The sequence below is a fragment of the Mixophyes fleayi genome, chromosome 11, assembly GCF_038048845.1.
Source record: "Mixophyes fleayi isolate aMixFle1 chromosome 11, aMixFle1.hap1, whole genome shotgun sequence".
In the NCBI taxonomy this organism is placed as follows: domain Eukaryota; kingdom Metazoa; phylum Chordata; class Amphibia; order Anura; family Limnodynastidae; genus Mixophyes; species Mixophyes fleayi.
In genome coordinates this window covers 13,416,451-13,432,353 of record NC_134412.1, presented here as the reverse complement: position 1 = coordinate 13,432,353, position 15,903 = coordinate 13,416,451, and the positions used below count along the sequence as shown (strand labels likewise).

The 15,903-nt window shown below is 37.7% G+C and overlaps 1 protein-coding gene across 1 annotated transcript; it reads left to right on the top strand.

The window, feature by feature from the left end:
• The first annotated feature begins 694 nt into the window (after positions 1-694).
• Positions 695-7,927, top strand: LOC142107639 (interferon-gamma-inducible GTPase 10-like). The gene is made up of 2 exons (XM_075191194.1): positions 695-777; positions 4,997-7,927. The coding sequence occupies exon 2, from the start codon at positions 5,022-5,024 to the stop codon at positions 6,207-6,209; it is 1,188 nt and encodes a 395-aa protein (XP_075047295.1). The 5' UTR covers positions 695-777; positions 4,997-5,021; the 3' UTR covers positions 6,210-7,927.
• The last annotated feature ends 7,976 nt before the right edge of the window (positions 7,928-15,903 follow it).

The following is a 15,903-nucleotide window of genomic DNA, read 5'->3' as shown; positions in this document are numbered from 1 at the left end:
AGACAACTGATCATAAATTAATTTTGTTAGATCTGGACATATTACCGGCAGATAGAATAGGATTAGAACACCACATTCTAGCAGTAATAATAAAAAAGAACATCAGGATGCCGATGGGTAACAAAGGCAGGCAAAAAGAAAAAACTCGAGAAGAAATTAGACATAGCAAAAATAAATTGGGTATCTTTAACCTTAGTAGCAGAACACTCAACACACACAAATTAAGCCTACTTAGAAATGAACATACTTTCAAAATTAAAATGGTATCCCCAGGCACAGAACTAGAACAGATGATTAAAAAACTATCCAACCCCGCATCGGAATTTAACCAAAGCAAGTAAAGTATTAAAAAAAGCACAGGTATTGTTATTCAACCAGCTGACAGAGGTTGAGGATTACTAACATGACCTGACACTGTCATTCCTTAATCGAGATAGTTGGGAGATATGGTTAGCAAATATCAGAAATCACACAATGGAGCATGTTGTACAAATAAACTGATGCTTTTTTCAAGAAAGAATAGAAAATAATAATTATTGCAAGATACAGTATAATTAAATTTTTCGATCTTGAAAATAAATGTTCACACAATTCATAGACTGCAGAATGTAATCAGGCAGCAGATGCTGAAGGGGTTAGTTTTCTGTAGAGTGTTCACAGTGCGGAATTTCCTTGTTTGCAATTTGAAAATTCACTCCCCATTTCCTTTCATCTGAAACAAAACTTAGCTCGGTGCATAACGAAAACATCAGAAGTACAACAAATCATTACGGAAAGGTGAATATATTTGTTCCTGGGTATTATACTTATTTATTTACATTTTAAATTTTCTTATTTGCCTGATATGCATCTGTTATAGCGATACTGTTCAAAAGAGAGACTAGACAAACTGCAGCATGTATATTATTTAATCTGAATATTTATTTAGCAGCATATAAACAGGTTTGTTTTTTGTTCTGAGTGTGCTGTTATGTGTGGAATTCAACATATAGCTTAGTCTGCATGTCACCTTAGTCATGAAAGTTATAGACCACAAGAATACATTACTAATAGTAAGAATTTAAGGAGCATGAGGTGGGAATTGTAGTTTGGTGGTTAATAGGTATTACTAAGTTAATGACAGAAATGTTATGTATGTGGCATACCAATAACTTAAAATAAAATAGATAAATAAAATAATAAATGTTGAATATTAATATATCCCAATATAAAACATAAACAATAAAATCACACAAATGTGACTGCTTCATTAAGACACACAAAGCAAATAAAAGAAGTACATTTGCAATGCAAGGGGTGCAAATTAGTTTATTTTGCACATAAGGAAAATACTGGCAGCTTTTTCATGTAGCGCATAAATACTTGATAGCTTTATTCTTTACACTGAAATTGAAAGCTGATCTAGGACATGCCCTACCCCAACTATAAATCTGTCCCCACATTTTAAATGTATCTCCCCCTCTAATGCAGCAAGGTTTTGCCAGGGTGCAAATTTACTCATTGCTTGGCTTTACTTTCCTTAATGAACCAGGTCTAATATCTGTGCCAATTATGCAACATATAAATTCAAATGTAAAAATAATGTTGAAAATCAGTTGTTCTTTATAGAAAACTATAGAAACTGTGACAAGTAATATTAATATATATATTATTTGATATCTCATGTACACACAATTGTTTTCATAATTTTATTAATACCTGTTAAACACCAACCCTGGAACCTGTCATTCTCACCTACATAACCCACTCGCTGCTGATTGGGCGTTACATCTAAATAATACAGATCAATCAATGTTTGTATGACATCCTTCCAGTAGTGACGGCAACAGCTCCAGAATGCAGAGAGAGTAATTGTTAGGACCACAATATATATACATGCTTATATGCCTAAGTATTCTGCTACTTTCCATCACTGGTTTAATCTATGGCTATGTGTTTGGTAAATTATTAAATGTGTTCAACAGATATAATTTTAAAAACACGTTTTTTTTATTTAAAAGTATACTTTTATTCCAAAATAGGAGAGTGTAAAAAGAAAGATGTAACATTCATTGTCAGGGAAATTAAACATGTGGGTTCACAGTTAGTCTATGCTGTATAGGATGTATTTCGATTATATACAATTATCAGTTAATAAGGTAAAAAAAATAAACTTCCGGGAAATCAAGATTTGGAACTCTCTATCAAGGAAAATGTTGATGGTTAATTCATTACAAGGATTTAAATGTAGATGTAATACCTTTTTGCAATAAATTATATCTACAGCTATAATTATTAGATTGCATTATTGGGGTGGCTAATCCAGGAAATTGATCTGATTGCCATTTATGGGGTCACAAAGGAATTTTTCACTCCACTGTGAGGAGATATTGGCAGCTGCCTAGCTGCGGATATGTAGTGCCTTCTTCTGGATCAACAGAACTAGCCCACATACAGTAAGAATAGATTGGATTTGAAAAACTTGAGACTTTTTTTCAGCTATGTAATATGTATCTATCAGAGATCAGCAAAATATTTAAAACTGTTTTTCAACTCAAATTTTTGGACATTTCGCCAGCAAAATTTGGCCTTTAGTGTTCCCAGTGGTAGCCGAACCACACAACAAAATACATTGACCATCATCAATCCAGCCTTATTCTGGATTATAGATTCAGCGAAACACAGAACAGTAATACAATGCCAGAGGTAAATGAAGTACACAAGGTATGAGGGTGGTTTAGGATTTTTTTTAAAATCAGATTCTCATAATAACTAATTAGAAAATAAGAAAATATGACCTGGCGACATTTCTTTATCACATTTTCTGAACATATTATTTTTTTTTGTTTGATTTTTATTGAACATGCTGTAAATGTACTTAGCATTTAAATATATGTTAACATTTTAGACCAAACAATACATAGATATATGTAAACATTTTTACTTCTCAATTTATTATTAAAATACAGGGAAAAGGTATTTGTTTAGCAGTGTGGGCATTGGGCAGTGACAATATTCACCATTTAAAAGACATTGTTCGGACAGATAAGTTCAATTCCATTATTTAGCAATGAGTTTGTTCATACACATGGTTGCGTACAATTTACCAGCAAAAACAATCCCTTTGCTAGTAAAAACATCAGATTTTTAAAGCAAACAGGCTTTTTGCATTTTGATAAATCCCATTATAATCAGACAGGTATGTACAGAAAAAAAGTGCTATAGGGAGAAGGAACATATAAAATAAAATGCAATATTAAGTGAAGTTTGTTTTTTGTTGCATTATTTATTTTTATTATTTCAGATTTATTGTTTATAATAATGAAGTATAGGTGGATTTAGCAACACTAAAATAGCCTCTTGATAAATATATATTGTACCGAAAACTAATTGTTATGTAGGAGAATGAGCTCATGTGTGCATTATGTCAGGACAGGGTTTGTGCTGCTTGGACGGAGCAGTCACTCTTGCTCTCCTCTCTCCTGCTAACCCCATTGTTTTTCTCCTAAATGTCTGCTGGCTTTAGCTTTACTGATGTTTTATAGTAATCAGAATAAGGGGTCATCAGCATTGCTTTTATTATATGTGGCACTTTGGTGCATGTGAAGCTTTTTATTATATTTCTCAGAGTGCACCTAAAAATGTACCTCTCCGCAGAAATGGAAATGTAAGATGCAAATTGCAACCCATTATAAGTAATGGCTATGCAACCACTCTGGAAAGCAGTAAGCACATAAAATGCACATTCTCCACCAATTGTTCTAAGTTAAATGATCACAATCTATAAAATGAAATTCTGTTTTGTATGGGTCCACAAAATAGGTGCACTAGTGTACTTACTCCATACTCCTGCAGTCCTAAAAATGCAGCCATCTTGGTCTGTTGCTTTGGTGGAAAACAGGAGGCATTTGTGCAAATCTAGGCACATTGGGCCTGTTGTCATACGCAACAGACACAACACACTACAGGATACACACAATGCATATGTGCAATACAAAGTCCTAACAGAATGCACAGATTTTTTTTAAAAAATAATTACATACATTAACACCTGTCAATAAAATAATCATTAGCAAAAATACATTGAATTTTTTTTTCCCTTATATGAAAAACATTTATCAGGATGTTATTAATGCCTACTGTACATAATAGGCATTTTTACAGTTGCTTTTTATTGTAACCACATATTCTGGCATGTATACGACACAGTCATCACTATCACTCAGCACTTACTCCTGACCTGAAGCTAGTGCAAGCGGTATAGCTAAAAAATACGTACCTGAGAGATGCCCAGAGCTTGATTCAGACGAATGTGCGTTCACACGCGACTTGGGCACTGTAAATTGCCTAAATGCATATGCCCCCTCCCTCCCATGTTCTGCCCTTCAAATCGTAGGCAGTCGAAAGTGTCCTTTGTATTCGAAGATGAATATTTATGAGCATGTGCAGAGCAATTTTACACAAAATATGGGAATTACAGCATAGTTGCGAACTCTCGTGAAGTGGATGGAGGGAGGGTTTAGCAACAGCAAAGTCGCGTCATCATGCCCTGCTTCCTGCTGTAATAGGCTGAAAATGGTAATGTTTGGCTGAGGGGTGGGACCTAATGATCACACCCCCAGGAGAATCAGGCCCATTATATAAAAAAAGTGGATTTTGCACTGTGCTTTTCCACGCTATAAAAGGTACTCACCCCTGTTGGACTTGTTCACATTTTGCTATGTAACAACATGGAACCATGACGGATTTATTTGAAATTTATTCTCACTAATGAACAAAAAGTATTCCTTAACGTGCCCAAAACATGTAATAAATGTAACAACTATTTGTCCAAATTAATTTCATGTAATAAAGTTGCATGAAAAAAATCAAGGAAAATATAAATTGTGCAAGGAGTTGCTGTCACGTCATCCATGCAGTGTCTTAGAAATCGTATATATTTTTAGAGAGATAGAGAGAGAGAGAGATTTAATTTGTGTTATTATTAAAATTCAAATGTTGTTTTTATCTTGTTTAGTGAATTTCAACAAACCAACCAAAATATGGATAATGAACAAATGTCAGAAATACTTTCTGAAGAAGTTATACAAGAGATTAAAACTGTTTTAGAGAATAAGAATCTTGCAGAAGCAATTGAAAGTGTTAATACAATTATTACAGATATCAAAAATATTCCATTGAATGTTGCCATTACCGGTGAATCTGGATCTGGAAAGTCCACTTTTATCAATGTCATCCGTGGTCTAATTACTGATGAAGAGGAAGATGCTGCAATAACAGGAGTGGTGGAAACCACAATGGAGCCGACACCCTTTTCACACTTGCAATACAAAAATGTGAAGTTTTGGGACCTTCCTGGAATAGGAACTCCCAATTTTAAAGCAGCTGATTATCTGGAAGAAGTTAAGTTTAGCCAATATGACTTTTTTATTATAATTGCATCAGAGCGTTTTAAAGAGAATCACATCCAGCTGGCACAAGCCATCCATTCCATGAACAAGAAGTTTTATTTTATACGCTCAAAAGTGGATGTAGACCTGCAATCTTCTAGAAAACGTAGAAACAGGTCATTCAATGAAGAGAACATATTGCAACAGATCCGAAAAAAGTGCACCAAAAGTCTCTGTGATGGAGAAGTAGGAGAGCCACATGTTTTTGTCCTCTCCCTCATGGATCTGCACAAGTATGACTTCAACAGAATGCAAAATACCTTAGAAGAAGAACTTCCAAGGCACAAGAGACATATGTTACTTCTATCTCTGCCTAATATTACCTTACAGGTTCTAGAGAGGAAGAGAAAAGCACTGAATAAACTGAATTGGTTGCGGGCCTTTTTGTTCAGTGTATCAGCAGCCACCCACACAAAGGGTTACGAAATCTTGCAAAAAGCCATTAAGGATCATTTAAACATTTTTGGGTTGGATACTAGTTCCCTCATCAAATTATCAAACACATTTGGTAAAGATATTAATGATTTGAAATCTGTCATTAAATCTCCATTTGCTTCCACAGAAATAAACCAAGAACTTATCCAGAAACAACTTACTAAAAATGTTGCAAAAGGTCAGATATCAGTTGAAAATTTCCTTAGCTATATCCCAATCATTGGAAATTTAATAACAGGAGGTGCCACTTTTTTTAGATCGTATATAATGCTTTGTGAATCTCTGAAAGACTTTTTAGAAGATGCATCTAATGTTCTTCAGAAAGCGATGGAGGATTCCACTTAGATATGATAATCTTTAGAAGTGAAACATTTCATCTATATTTTGTACGACAATCTCACTTGGCCATACCATTAATACAACACATACTTTTTATATTTTTTCTAAATTGTCTGCATCCAATTTTATTTCTCACCTTATTAATCAGCTCAATTGTTATGGTAAATGTTTTTTATCATATTCACAGCATATAGAAAAAAACTACTCTCCCATATTGACATTGCAGGTCTTGGTGAAGCATATTCTAAATTTCAAGTCAATATAAATCATGTCTAACCTTTCATGTGACCTTGCAACCAGCAAAATTCAAGTGCAAATCAAACAGACTATTTTTAGCAAAAGAAGTGAAAATGAAAGATATATCCCTAAATTAATACTTTGTTGAAGCACCAAATTGTGACGGGATCTCATGTGCACACCCCTCTTTAGGTTGTTCCACAGGTTTTCAATGGTATTGAGGTCTAGCCTCTGACTTGGCCATTCAATGTCTTTGATCTTCTGTTTCTGAAGCCATTACTTGGTTGACTTGAATGCATGCTTTGTATCGTTCTCATGTAGGAATATGGAATTCCTCTTTATCGTCAGCTTTCTAACAGAGGCCAGAAGGTTGTGTGACAAAATATCTTAATATTTGGAGCTATACATTATGTTCTCCGTCCTGACTAGAGCCCATGTCCCAGCTGAAGAGAAGCAGCCTCAAAACATGATGCTGCCACCACCATGCCTCACAGTATGTATGGTGTTCTTTGGGCATCGAGCCTATTTTTGCAACAATCATATCATTTAGAATTACGGCCAAAAGTTCTGGTCTGGTCATCAGACAATAAGACATTTCCCACATAGGTTGGGGTGATTGAATGTATTTTCTTTTACAAAATTTAGCTGGGTTTGTTTGTTTTTTATTGTGAGAAATTGCTTCCATCTTTCCACTCTACCCGATAGCCTAAACAAGTGCAGAATACCAGAGACTGATGTCAATTGCAGGGAGTGACCAGCTCCTGACGGGATTTATTTTAATGTTGCTGTAGGCCTCTTGGTAGGATCCCTGATGAGTTTTCTCCTTGTCATCAACTTTGGAGGGACGTCCTGATCTTAGTAGCGTCCTGTTGTGCCACATTTTCTTCACTTATTGATGATAGTTTTCACAGTGTTCCAATGTACATTGGAATTTTTTTTATACCCATATCCTGATTGGTCCCTTCAACTATGAGATCTTGTAGATTTTTTAGAAACTCCTTGCAGATGATGGCTATCTAAGCAGGAAAAAAAATTGCAAGGAAATCCTACAGGGACATCTGATCTTAATTTGGGGTTAATCACAATCACTTCCTTTGGTAGCAGGTGTATGCTAATTACCTTTGAACATAATTTTGCATGTGATTGGTTCATTTTAAACACAGCTACAGTCCCATTATGAAAGGGTATGCACACTTATGCATTTTCACTTCCTTGTCCTAAAAATTGTCTATTTGTGTTTCACTTGAATATTGCCAGTTGTAAGGTCACTTTAAAGGTGGAAACAGGCCTGATATGATTTATCTTGATTTCAGGCTACATCACAAACATCTGAAATTTCAAAACAAAACAAGATAAAAGGGAGGATATTACTTAAGCCCCAAAAATACCACCATAAATATATTAAAATTCAAAAAATACTTTATTAAAAACATATACTGGACCAGCTACATATTACAATTTAAAATACATATAGTAACACACACACACACACACACACATATATATATATATATATATATACAGAGAGAGAGGGAGACTTATATATATATGTATATATATATATATATATATATATATATATATATATATATATATATATATAGCCACTTATTGTTGGTTAGAGCACACTTTGGGAGCCAAAAATAGAGCTTTCAAACAACTTGTTTTACTACTTTTATTAAAGTGCTTTTTATGGTATTAAGGTAGGTCTGGTTGAAAAACTCTTCCAAGCTAACTTTCCCCGCATTCTCTCCAAAATTACATTGGACCTTACTATGTGGTCATATCACTATATCTCATGGATAGTCCGTATCAATGCTGTCAAAATGAAAATCCTCCCAAGACTTTTATATGCACTTATCGTTGAGTATTCACTGGGAGCTTAAAGTTGAGCTTTCAAACACCTTGTTTTACTATAAGTGCTTTTTATGGTTATAAGTAATGATGCCCTTGTGGATTAAACAAGGGGACTTGCCACTCATATATATTTGCAAGTATATAAATATGTCATGTATGATATAAATCATATATATCAATATGGAATGTATATAAAAATATTTTGAGATATAACTTTAAAAGGACGAAACCGTTAGGCTAATAGTTGGCCTTCTCACACAAGTAAGTATGTATAACTCACATTAATGCAGATTTGGGTGCCAAACATCTGTCTTGACAAGACAAAGCAACTAAATTTGAAAGTCCACATTCTGAGAAATTAAGAGACACAATTTTGCATATTGGTCACCCAACCAGGAATCAGTTGGCAGTTGGCATAGCAATAAGTTGCAAACCCCCCCCCCCCCCCCCCCCCAAAAAAAAAGGGAATCTTGGTGCAAGAATGTAACCAAGGTGTCAGAAGATTCTTGGGGAAATGTAGAAGATCCAAAAATCTTGCAAGATGGCATTGTCCTTGGGGCCACCAACACACCCATATGTTGAAAAGGACAAAGGCTAATAAACCAAGCACTCTAGCGACAGTCACTGTCCCTGTTGTGGCTTTCAAGGTCAATATTTTTTGGCCTCCACAAAAGACAACATGTGGGTTGTTAAATTGGATATTAGATAGGGATGTTAACAAATGAATCCTTTTAATTCGGATAACAGTGGTCATCTTCCTCAATAGTGACCAATCCTCACTCTCATTGAAGATGTCTACGTCAATTAAATTTTCTTTGAATATAGAAGATACACCAAGTAGGTACCCATTAGGCATCACATTGGAGAGGGTCAGCAGTAAATACATTGGAGAGGGTCAGGACTGCAGCAAATACATTGGTAAGGGTCAGCAGAAAATACATTGGAGAGGGGACAGCAGTGCAGTATCAGAGCTCATTAGACGGACAGTGGCTACATCAGTAGACATTATTTAACAGATGATGAGACAAAAGAGGCACAATGTTAAATAGTGCAATGTGGCATTGTACTTGGGGCCACCCACCCCGGTGTGATACATACATGTGTTCAACAGCTACAGGATTGACAAAAATGATTTGTGGGTAGCAGAATAGACAGGGTTATAAAGTCAACAATATAATGACATCTGTCAACATTTGAATTGTCTACCTAATCATACTGTCCACCATGTGAATTGGTGACCTAATAATACTGCTAACACCTGAATTGTCGATTGTTACACAAGCTGATAGACCAAGGCCAAATATGTTAAAAAAAAAATGTACATAGTTTAAGAAAACCAAGCACTTTCGCGACAGGGGCTATCATTTTTGCGGCTGGAGTGCTTGATTTGTTTGGGCCCCCACAAAAGTAAACATTTTGGTGGCTCCTCTTGTCCCTGAAGCATATAAAGTGTGGAATTCCACCTTTCATGTTTTAGGAAATTCTGCACCACCAAGTTTATTGTGGGTGAAAAGCATGGTATGTGTTGAAATTCACCAAGTTGTAATGCACACAAAATGTTGGCTTTGTTATGGGCAATGAGGAATCCTGAGAGAGCTAATGTGCTATCACATTCCTGAGTTTTTCCAAAAGTTTGACATCAGTATGTTTCTTTGTGAAACCAGCGATACACAGAGTAGTTTGCTTGTGAATGATCTGGCAGTGAGTGCTAGGTCTACTATGCAAAAAGGATGAGGAGGAAGATGGTGAAGCTACCAGCGCTGCTGCTGCTGATGGCTATACACCTACCCAGTGGGCTGTCACAATCATATAGGGCTAGATTTACTAAGCTGCGGGTTTGAAAAAGTGGGGATGTTGCCTATAGCAACCAATCAGATTCTAGCTTTCATTTTGTAGAAGGTACTAAATAAATGACAGCTAGAATCTGATTGGTTGCTATAGGCAACATCCCTACTTTTGCAAACCCGCAGCTTAGTAAATCTAGCCCATAGTCTTTGTTTTGTCCACATATCCATAGTTAAGTGGACTGTAGGTACAATGGCATTTTCTGGGGTCTGAATAACTTTTGGCTTAACCTCACAGTTCAGCTGAGGAATTGATATTCTGGAGAAATGGAATCGAGATGGAATTTTATAGCGTGGACATATGACCTCAACTAATCATCTAAAACCTGTTACATTGATGGTGGAAATTGGGCGCACATCCAAAGCTAACATAACCATTATGGCTTTAGTGATCGGCTGTGCAAAAGGATGCTGACTGTCATATTTGTTTTCTCTTGCAAATGCTTGCTTCACAGACAATTGTGTAAAATACTTAATCGTCTTGCTCCCCTTCTGTATAGATTTCTCCCCCTCAGCAGCAGCAGCTGTAGCGTACATGGATGTTTCTTGGGAATCATGAATTGCATTATGGGAGTTATCTGGATAATGGACTAACACATACTAATAATGAGGAGGACAGTGATGAAGGTGTTTACACCTGTGAGGATTTCAAATGTCTATCCACTCAGCTGGTAGATGATGCTGGGCTGCTTGCTATTATTCACAATTTGCCACGATTGGAAACATGACTTGAATGAACTCGTTGCAAATAATGAAACAGGGAGGAGGTGCCTAGATGTTCAACGTCCCTACCTCTACTCATTTTGGTCTGACAAAAGCTTCAGATGCCTTGACAAATGTTGTCTGGGTTTGGATAAAATTATTTATTTATTATTAACTCATTATTTATATAATTTTTTATTGTCTTATGACCTGGCATGATAATGCGCTTATAAAGGATATCTGCTGGTGGTAACACTGGTGGCTGCCTTACTTCAATACAATCATCATCCTCCTCATTATCATGTCCATGTACAACATATGCATTTTCAGATCCACAGAGATCCTCTTGCACATTTTCAACTTGCATAGTAGCCTCCTCAATTTGTATGGGTAAATCGTCATCAACACTAATATTACTACTACTCATCCTCACATTTCCAAATGGTTGAAGACTTTTTGAAGGAAGCTGCTTTATTTTTACAGTGTCTAAACCTAAAATCTCACATGAAGCATACTGTCACGGGCACTAGGAGTTCTGCCCAGGATTCACCAGTTGACAATGCTTACCAGAGGGGCGGGGAATACACAGCGGACCTCTGGGCAGTAGGGTGAATAGTAGGAACGTATATAACAACAGATGGAGAGAGAATGCCAATGGAATAGATGAGAGTCAGTGACTTGCAGCTATACTGGTAGGAGAGTCAGCGACTTGCAGCTGTACTGGTAGGAGAGTAGAGTGGACGTGAACAGGTGAAGGAAGGTAACGGGAGAGTCAGTGGTCTGCGGATAGCAAGTTGTACCACTGCTGTGATGAGAAGACTTGTCCAGGTGCAGGTACGTAGCGGGAGAGTCAGTGGTCTGCGTATAGCAAGTTGTACCACTGCTGTGAAGGGAAGACTTGTCCAGGTGCAGGTAGGTAGCAAGAGAGTCAGTGGTCTGCGTATAGCAAGTTGTACCACTGCTGTGAAGGGAAGACTTGTCCAGGTGTAGGTAGGTAGCGGGAGAGTCAGTGGTCTGCGTATAGCAAGTTGTACCACTGCTGTGATGAGGTGAGGACTTGTCCAGGTGCGGATAAGTGGAGGAGTGATAAGAGTCTATACCTGTATAAATACAATTGGAGAGCAGAGGAGCTAGTCCCAAAGCGGATATGCAGGATAACAACTGATAGTCAATAACAAGTATGGATATCGCTGCTGAGTAGAGAAGCTTGTTCAAACAGATATGCAGCGTAACGGCTAATAGTCTATAGCGGGTATGGATACCGCTGCTGAGTAGAGAAGCTTGTCCAAAGCGGATATGCAGGATAACAGCTGATAGTCAATAACAAGTATGCATACCGCTGCTGAGTAGAGAAGCTTGTCCAACGAGGATATGCAGGCACAGCAGGAGAGCTGAGAGACTGTAGCGGGTATGGGAACCGCAGGTGAGCAGAGCAGGTAATCCAGCAGGAAACTGAAGATACGAGCAGGACACAGGAGACACCTTCAGAGACTCACAGGGAATGAGACTCAAGATCAGGCAACGATACAATTGCCACAGGTGCCTTAAATAGGGAGAAGTGACTGATCCACCAATTAGGTTAAAAGCAAGGTCATAAGAGTTCATGGATGCTGCGCATGCGCAGTCCATCAAGATGGCGGACGGCCGTGGCTCAGGACAGGTGCCGGCAGGTAGGATAGAGAACCACGCACCAGCGGAGAGGCACTCACGGTCCGGTGAGTGACACATACCCTCCTTATACTCTCCTCAGGATTCTTTTAGTGTCCAAGTTGTTCTTCAACCTCTGTGTTATCTTCAGGCACTGATTTGTCTGTTTTGGAGGTGTCAGTAACAAATGTACACTCTGAGCGACAAGGTGGTACATGTGAAGTTGAGGAAGATGCATGACCACGTTGAGTACTTTATTTTGGAATGGTCATTCCAGTGCGTATACCAGTGCCAGCAGTAGCAGGACCCCTACTAGCAAAAAGTGGACATAGCCTGGGCCTTATCTTGCCACTACGGGTGGTGTATGGAATGTTAGCTATTTTAATTTTTGTGGACAAATCACTACATTCATCAGAAAACTCCCTCTTAATCCTCTTAAGAACTGATATTTTCTTTGAGATTGAATTTGACAAATAGTTTTTGGATTTTGAGGGCGCTTTCGTCAACTTTCTTCCCTCATTACCTTTTTTACTTGTAGAGGTTGTAACAGTAGTGCTACTGCCAGTACTATTACTGGGCTGATCCTGATCTGTACAGTGAACCATGGTTGCCAAGAGGAATAATACTACTTGAGCAGATTGCAGCTACTTGTATTTGCCTGGCACGACACCAGGGGAACTCCTAATGAGATAGGGAAAGGAAGGAATGGTATCTTTCAATTCTTATTACACTTCTCCACAATATACTTCTAGCAAACATGTTTTATATTTTATCGGGGAAGTTGTGCTGCTCTGAGTCAAAGACAAGAACACCATGTTTACTTTTTTGGGGTGTGTATCTGCTGCTGACCCTCACACACAAACAACCTTCTATAGATTTCATTGAATGACACTTCCAAAATAGACAGGTATTGAAAAATAGAAGATATTAGAATATATAGTGTTTTTTTGGGGGGTCCAACTGCATGCTGACCCTCACAAACAGCCTTCTTTAACTATAGATTTCACTGAATGACCCTCCCAAAAGCATTGAAAAAAGAAAATATTTGAATATATAGCATTTTTTAGGGGGGGTCCAGCTGCTTGCTGATTCTCACACGCAAACACACAGTTTTTTTCTAAATTATTTCAGTTGTCACGCCCCAAACAAGATTATTTTCACTAGAAAAACGTTCAATTTGTAAAGAAAGAAATCTGTTTGCTTTTTGGATTCTGCTGCTAATAGTCTGACAGCAAAAGCACTGTTTTTCTCAAAGAATATATTAGTAAGTTCAGAATAATATCTATCTAACTTAGTCTGTATATACTGGCTAGCACTATTTTATAAATGCACTGCATTGACAACAACCAGAAGCCACTAGTCTGCGTAAAGTGTATTTAGATTGAAATTAAAAGCAGTTGATCAGTAAACTATTGTAGCTGACTATTCTCTACAGAACTACCTTACAATAATGACAGGATTCTATTGCTTTCCTATGTTCACCCTGAACGCTATTTTATGAGCAGAGCACCGCAGCTAACCTCCTCCCTAGATGCTGTCTTTTCTAAAATGGCACTTGAGAGAACGAGGGCAGACTATATATACAAAGGTGTGGCTTAGTGGTTAGCACTTCTGCCTCACAGCACTGGGGTTATGGGTTCGATTTGCCAAACATGGTCTTATCTGTGTGGAGTTTGTATGTTTTCCCTATGTTTGCGTGGGTTTCCTCCAGGCACTCCGGTTTCTTCCCACATTCCAAAAACATACTAGTAAGTTAATTAGCTGCTATCAGATTGACCCTACTCTGTCTGTGTGTGTGTGTGTTAGGAACTTTAGACTGTAAGCTCTATTGGGGCAGGGACTGATATGAGTGCGTTCTCTGTACAGCGCTGCTGAATTAGTGGTGCTATATAAATAAATGATGATGATCCAAAACTCACAAGAATTTTGCACACAAAAAAATCACGTAAATGATGTTTCACCTCGTTTTGACATTCGAGTCACGACTTGCTTTCACTCGGATCCCAAACGTCGGATTTTGTCGGATTCCAAGTAATCCAAACCACTCATCTGTAACAGATACTGAGATGTCACCCAGTATGGATACTGTGAAGATGGTCTGTATTAAAAAAAAGCATTGTCAGATTTGAAACTTAGAAATAAAAAAAAGTTAAATAATCATTTTAAAAGTGTATATCACTTGTACACAAAATACACATGTTAGAAAAAATACATTGATTCTACCAGAGAGTGTGTGTGTGTTTGTGTATAAAACAGGGCATTACTTACAAACATACCGAACCCGTTCCCAGAAATGCACACAATAAGTCCAACAGCTTCCAATTAAAACACCATGACAGCAAATTGTTTGAAAATATAAATTATATAGAGACTGGTGCTGCTCTCAGCAGGTAAGTATAGAAGAAATAAGGGAGGCACAGAGATATGTCACACTATTTCCACCACAATTGCCTTAATATATTCAACCATATATATGAATTGTATACAGTCATGGCCCAACGTTTTGAGAATGACACACATATTATTTTTCACAAAGTCTGCTGCCTCAGTTTTTATGATGGCAATTTACATATACTCCAGAATGTCATGAAGAGAGATCAGATGAATCGCAATTAATTTCTAAGTCCCTCTTTGCCATGATAATGAACTTTATCCCAAAAACATTTCCACTGCATTTCAGCCCTGCCACAAAAGGACCAGCTGACATCAGGTCAGTGATTCTCTTGTTAACACAGGTGAGAGTGTTGACGAGGACAAGGCTGGAGATCACTCTGTCATGCTGATTGAGACTGGAAGCTTTTTAGGAGGGTGGTGCTTGAAATCATTGTTCTTCCATGGTTACCTGCAAGAAAACTAGTACAGTCATCACTGCTTTGCACAAAAAGGGCTTCACAGGCAAGGATATTGTTGCTAGTAAGCACCTAAATCAACCATTTACCGGATCATCAATAACTTCAAGGAGAGAGGTTCAATAGCTGTGAAGAATGTCTGCTAAAATTGATTCAGCTGCGGGATCAGGGCACCACCAGTGCAGAGCTTGCTCAGGAATGGCAGCCGGCAGGTGTGAGTGCATCTGCACGCACAGTGAGGCGAAGACTTTTGGAGGATATCCTGGTGTCAAAAAGGCCAGCAAAGAAGCCACTTTTCTCCAGGAAACACACTAGGGACAGACTGATATTCTGCAAAAGGTACAGGGATTAGACAGCTAAAGACTGAGGTAAAGTCATTTTCTCTGATGAATCTCCTTTCAGATTGTTTGGGGCATCTGGAAAAACGCTTGTCCAAAGAAGGAAAGGTGAGTGCTACCATCAGTACTGTGTCATGCCAACAGTAAAGCATCCTGAGACCATTCATGTGTGGAGATGCTTCTCAGCCAAGGGAGTTGGCTCACTCACAATTTTGCCTAAGAGCAC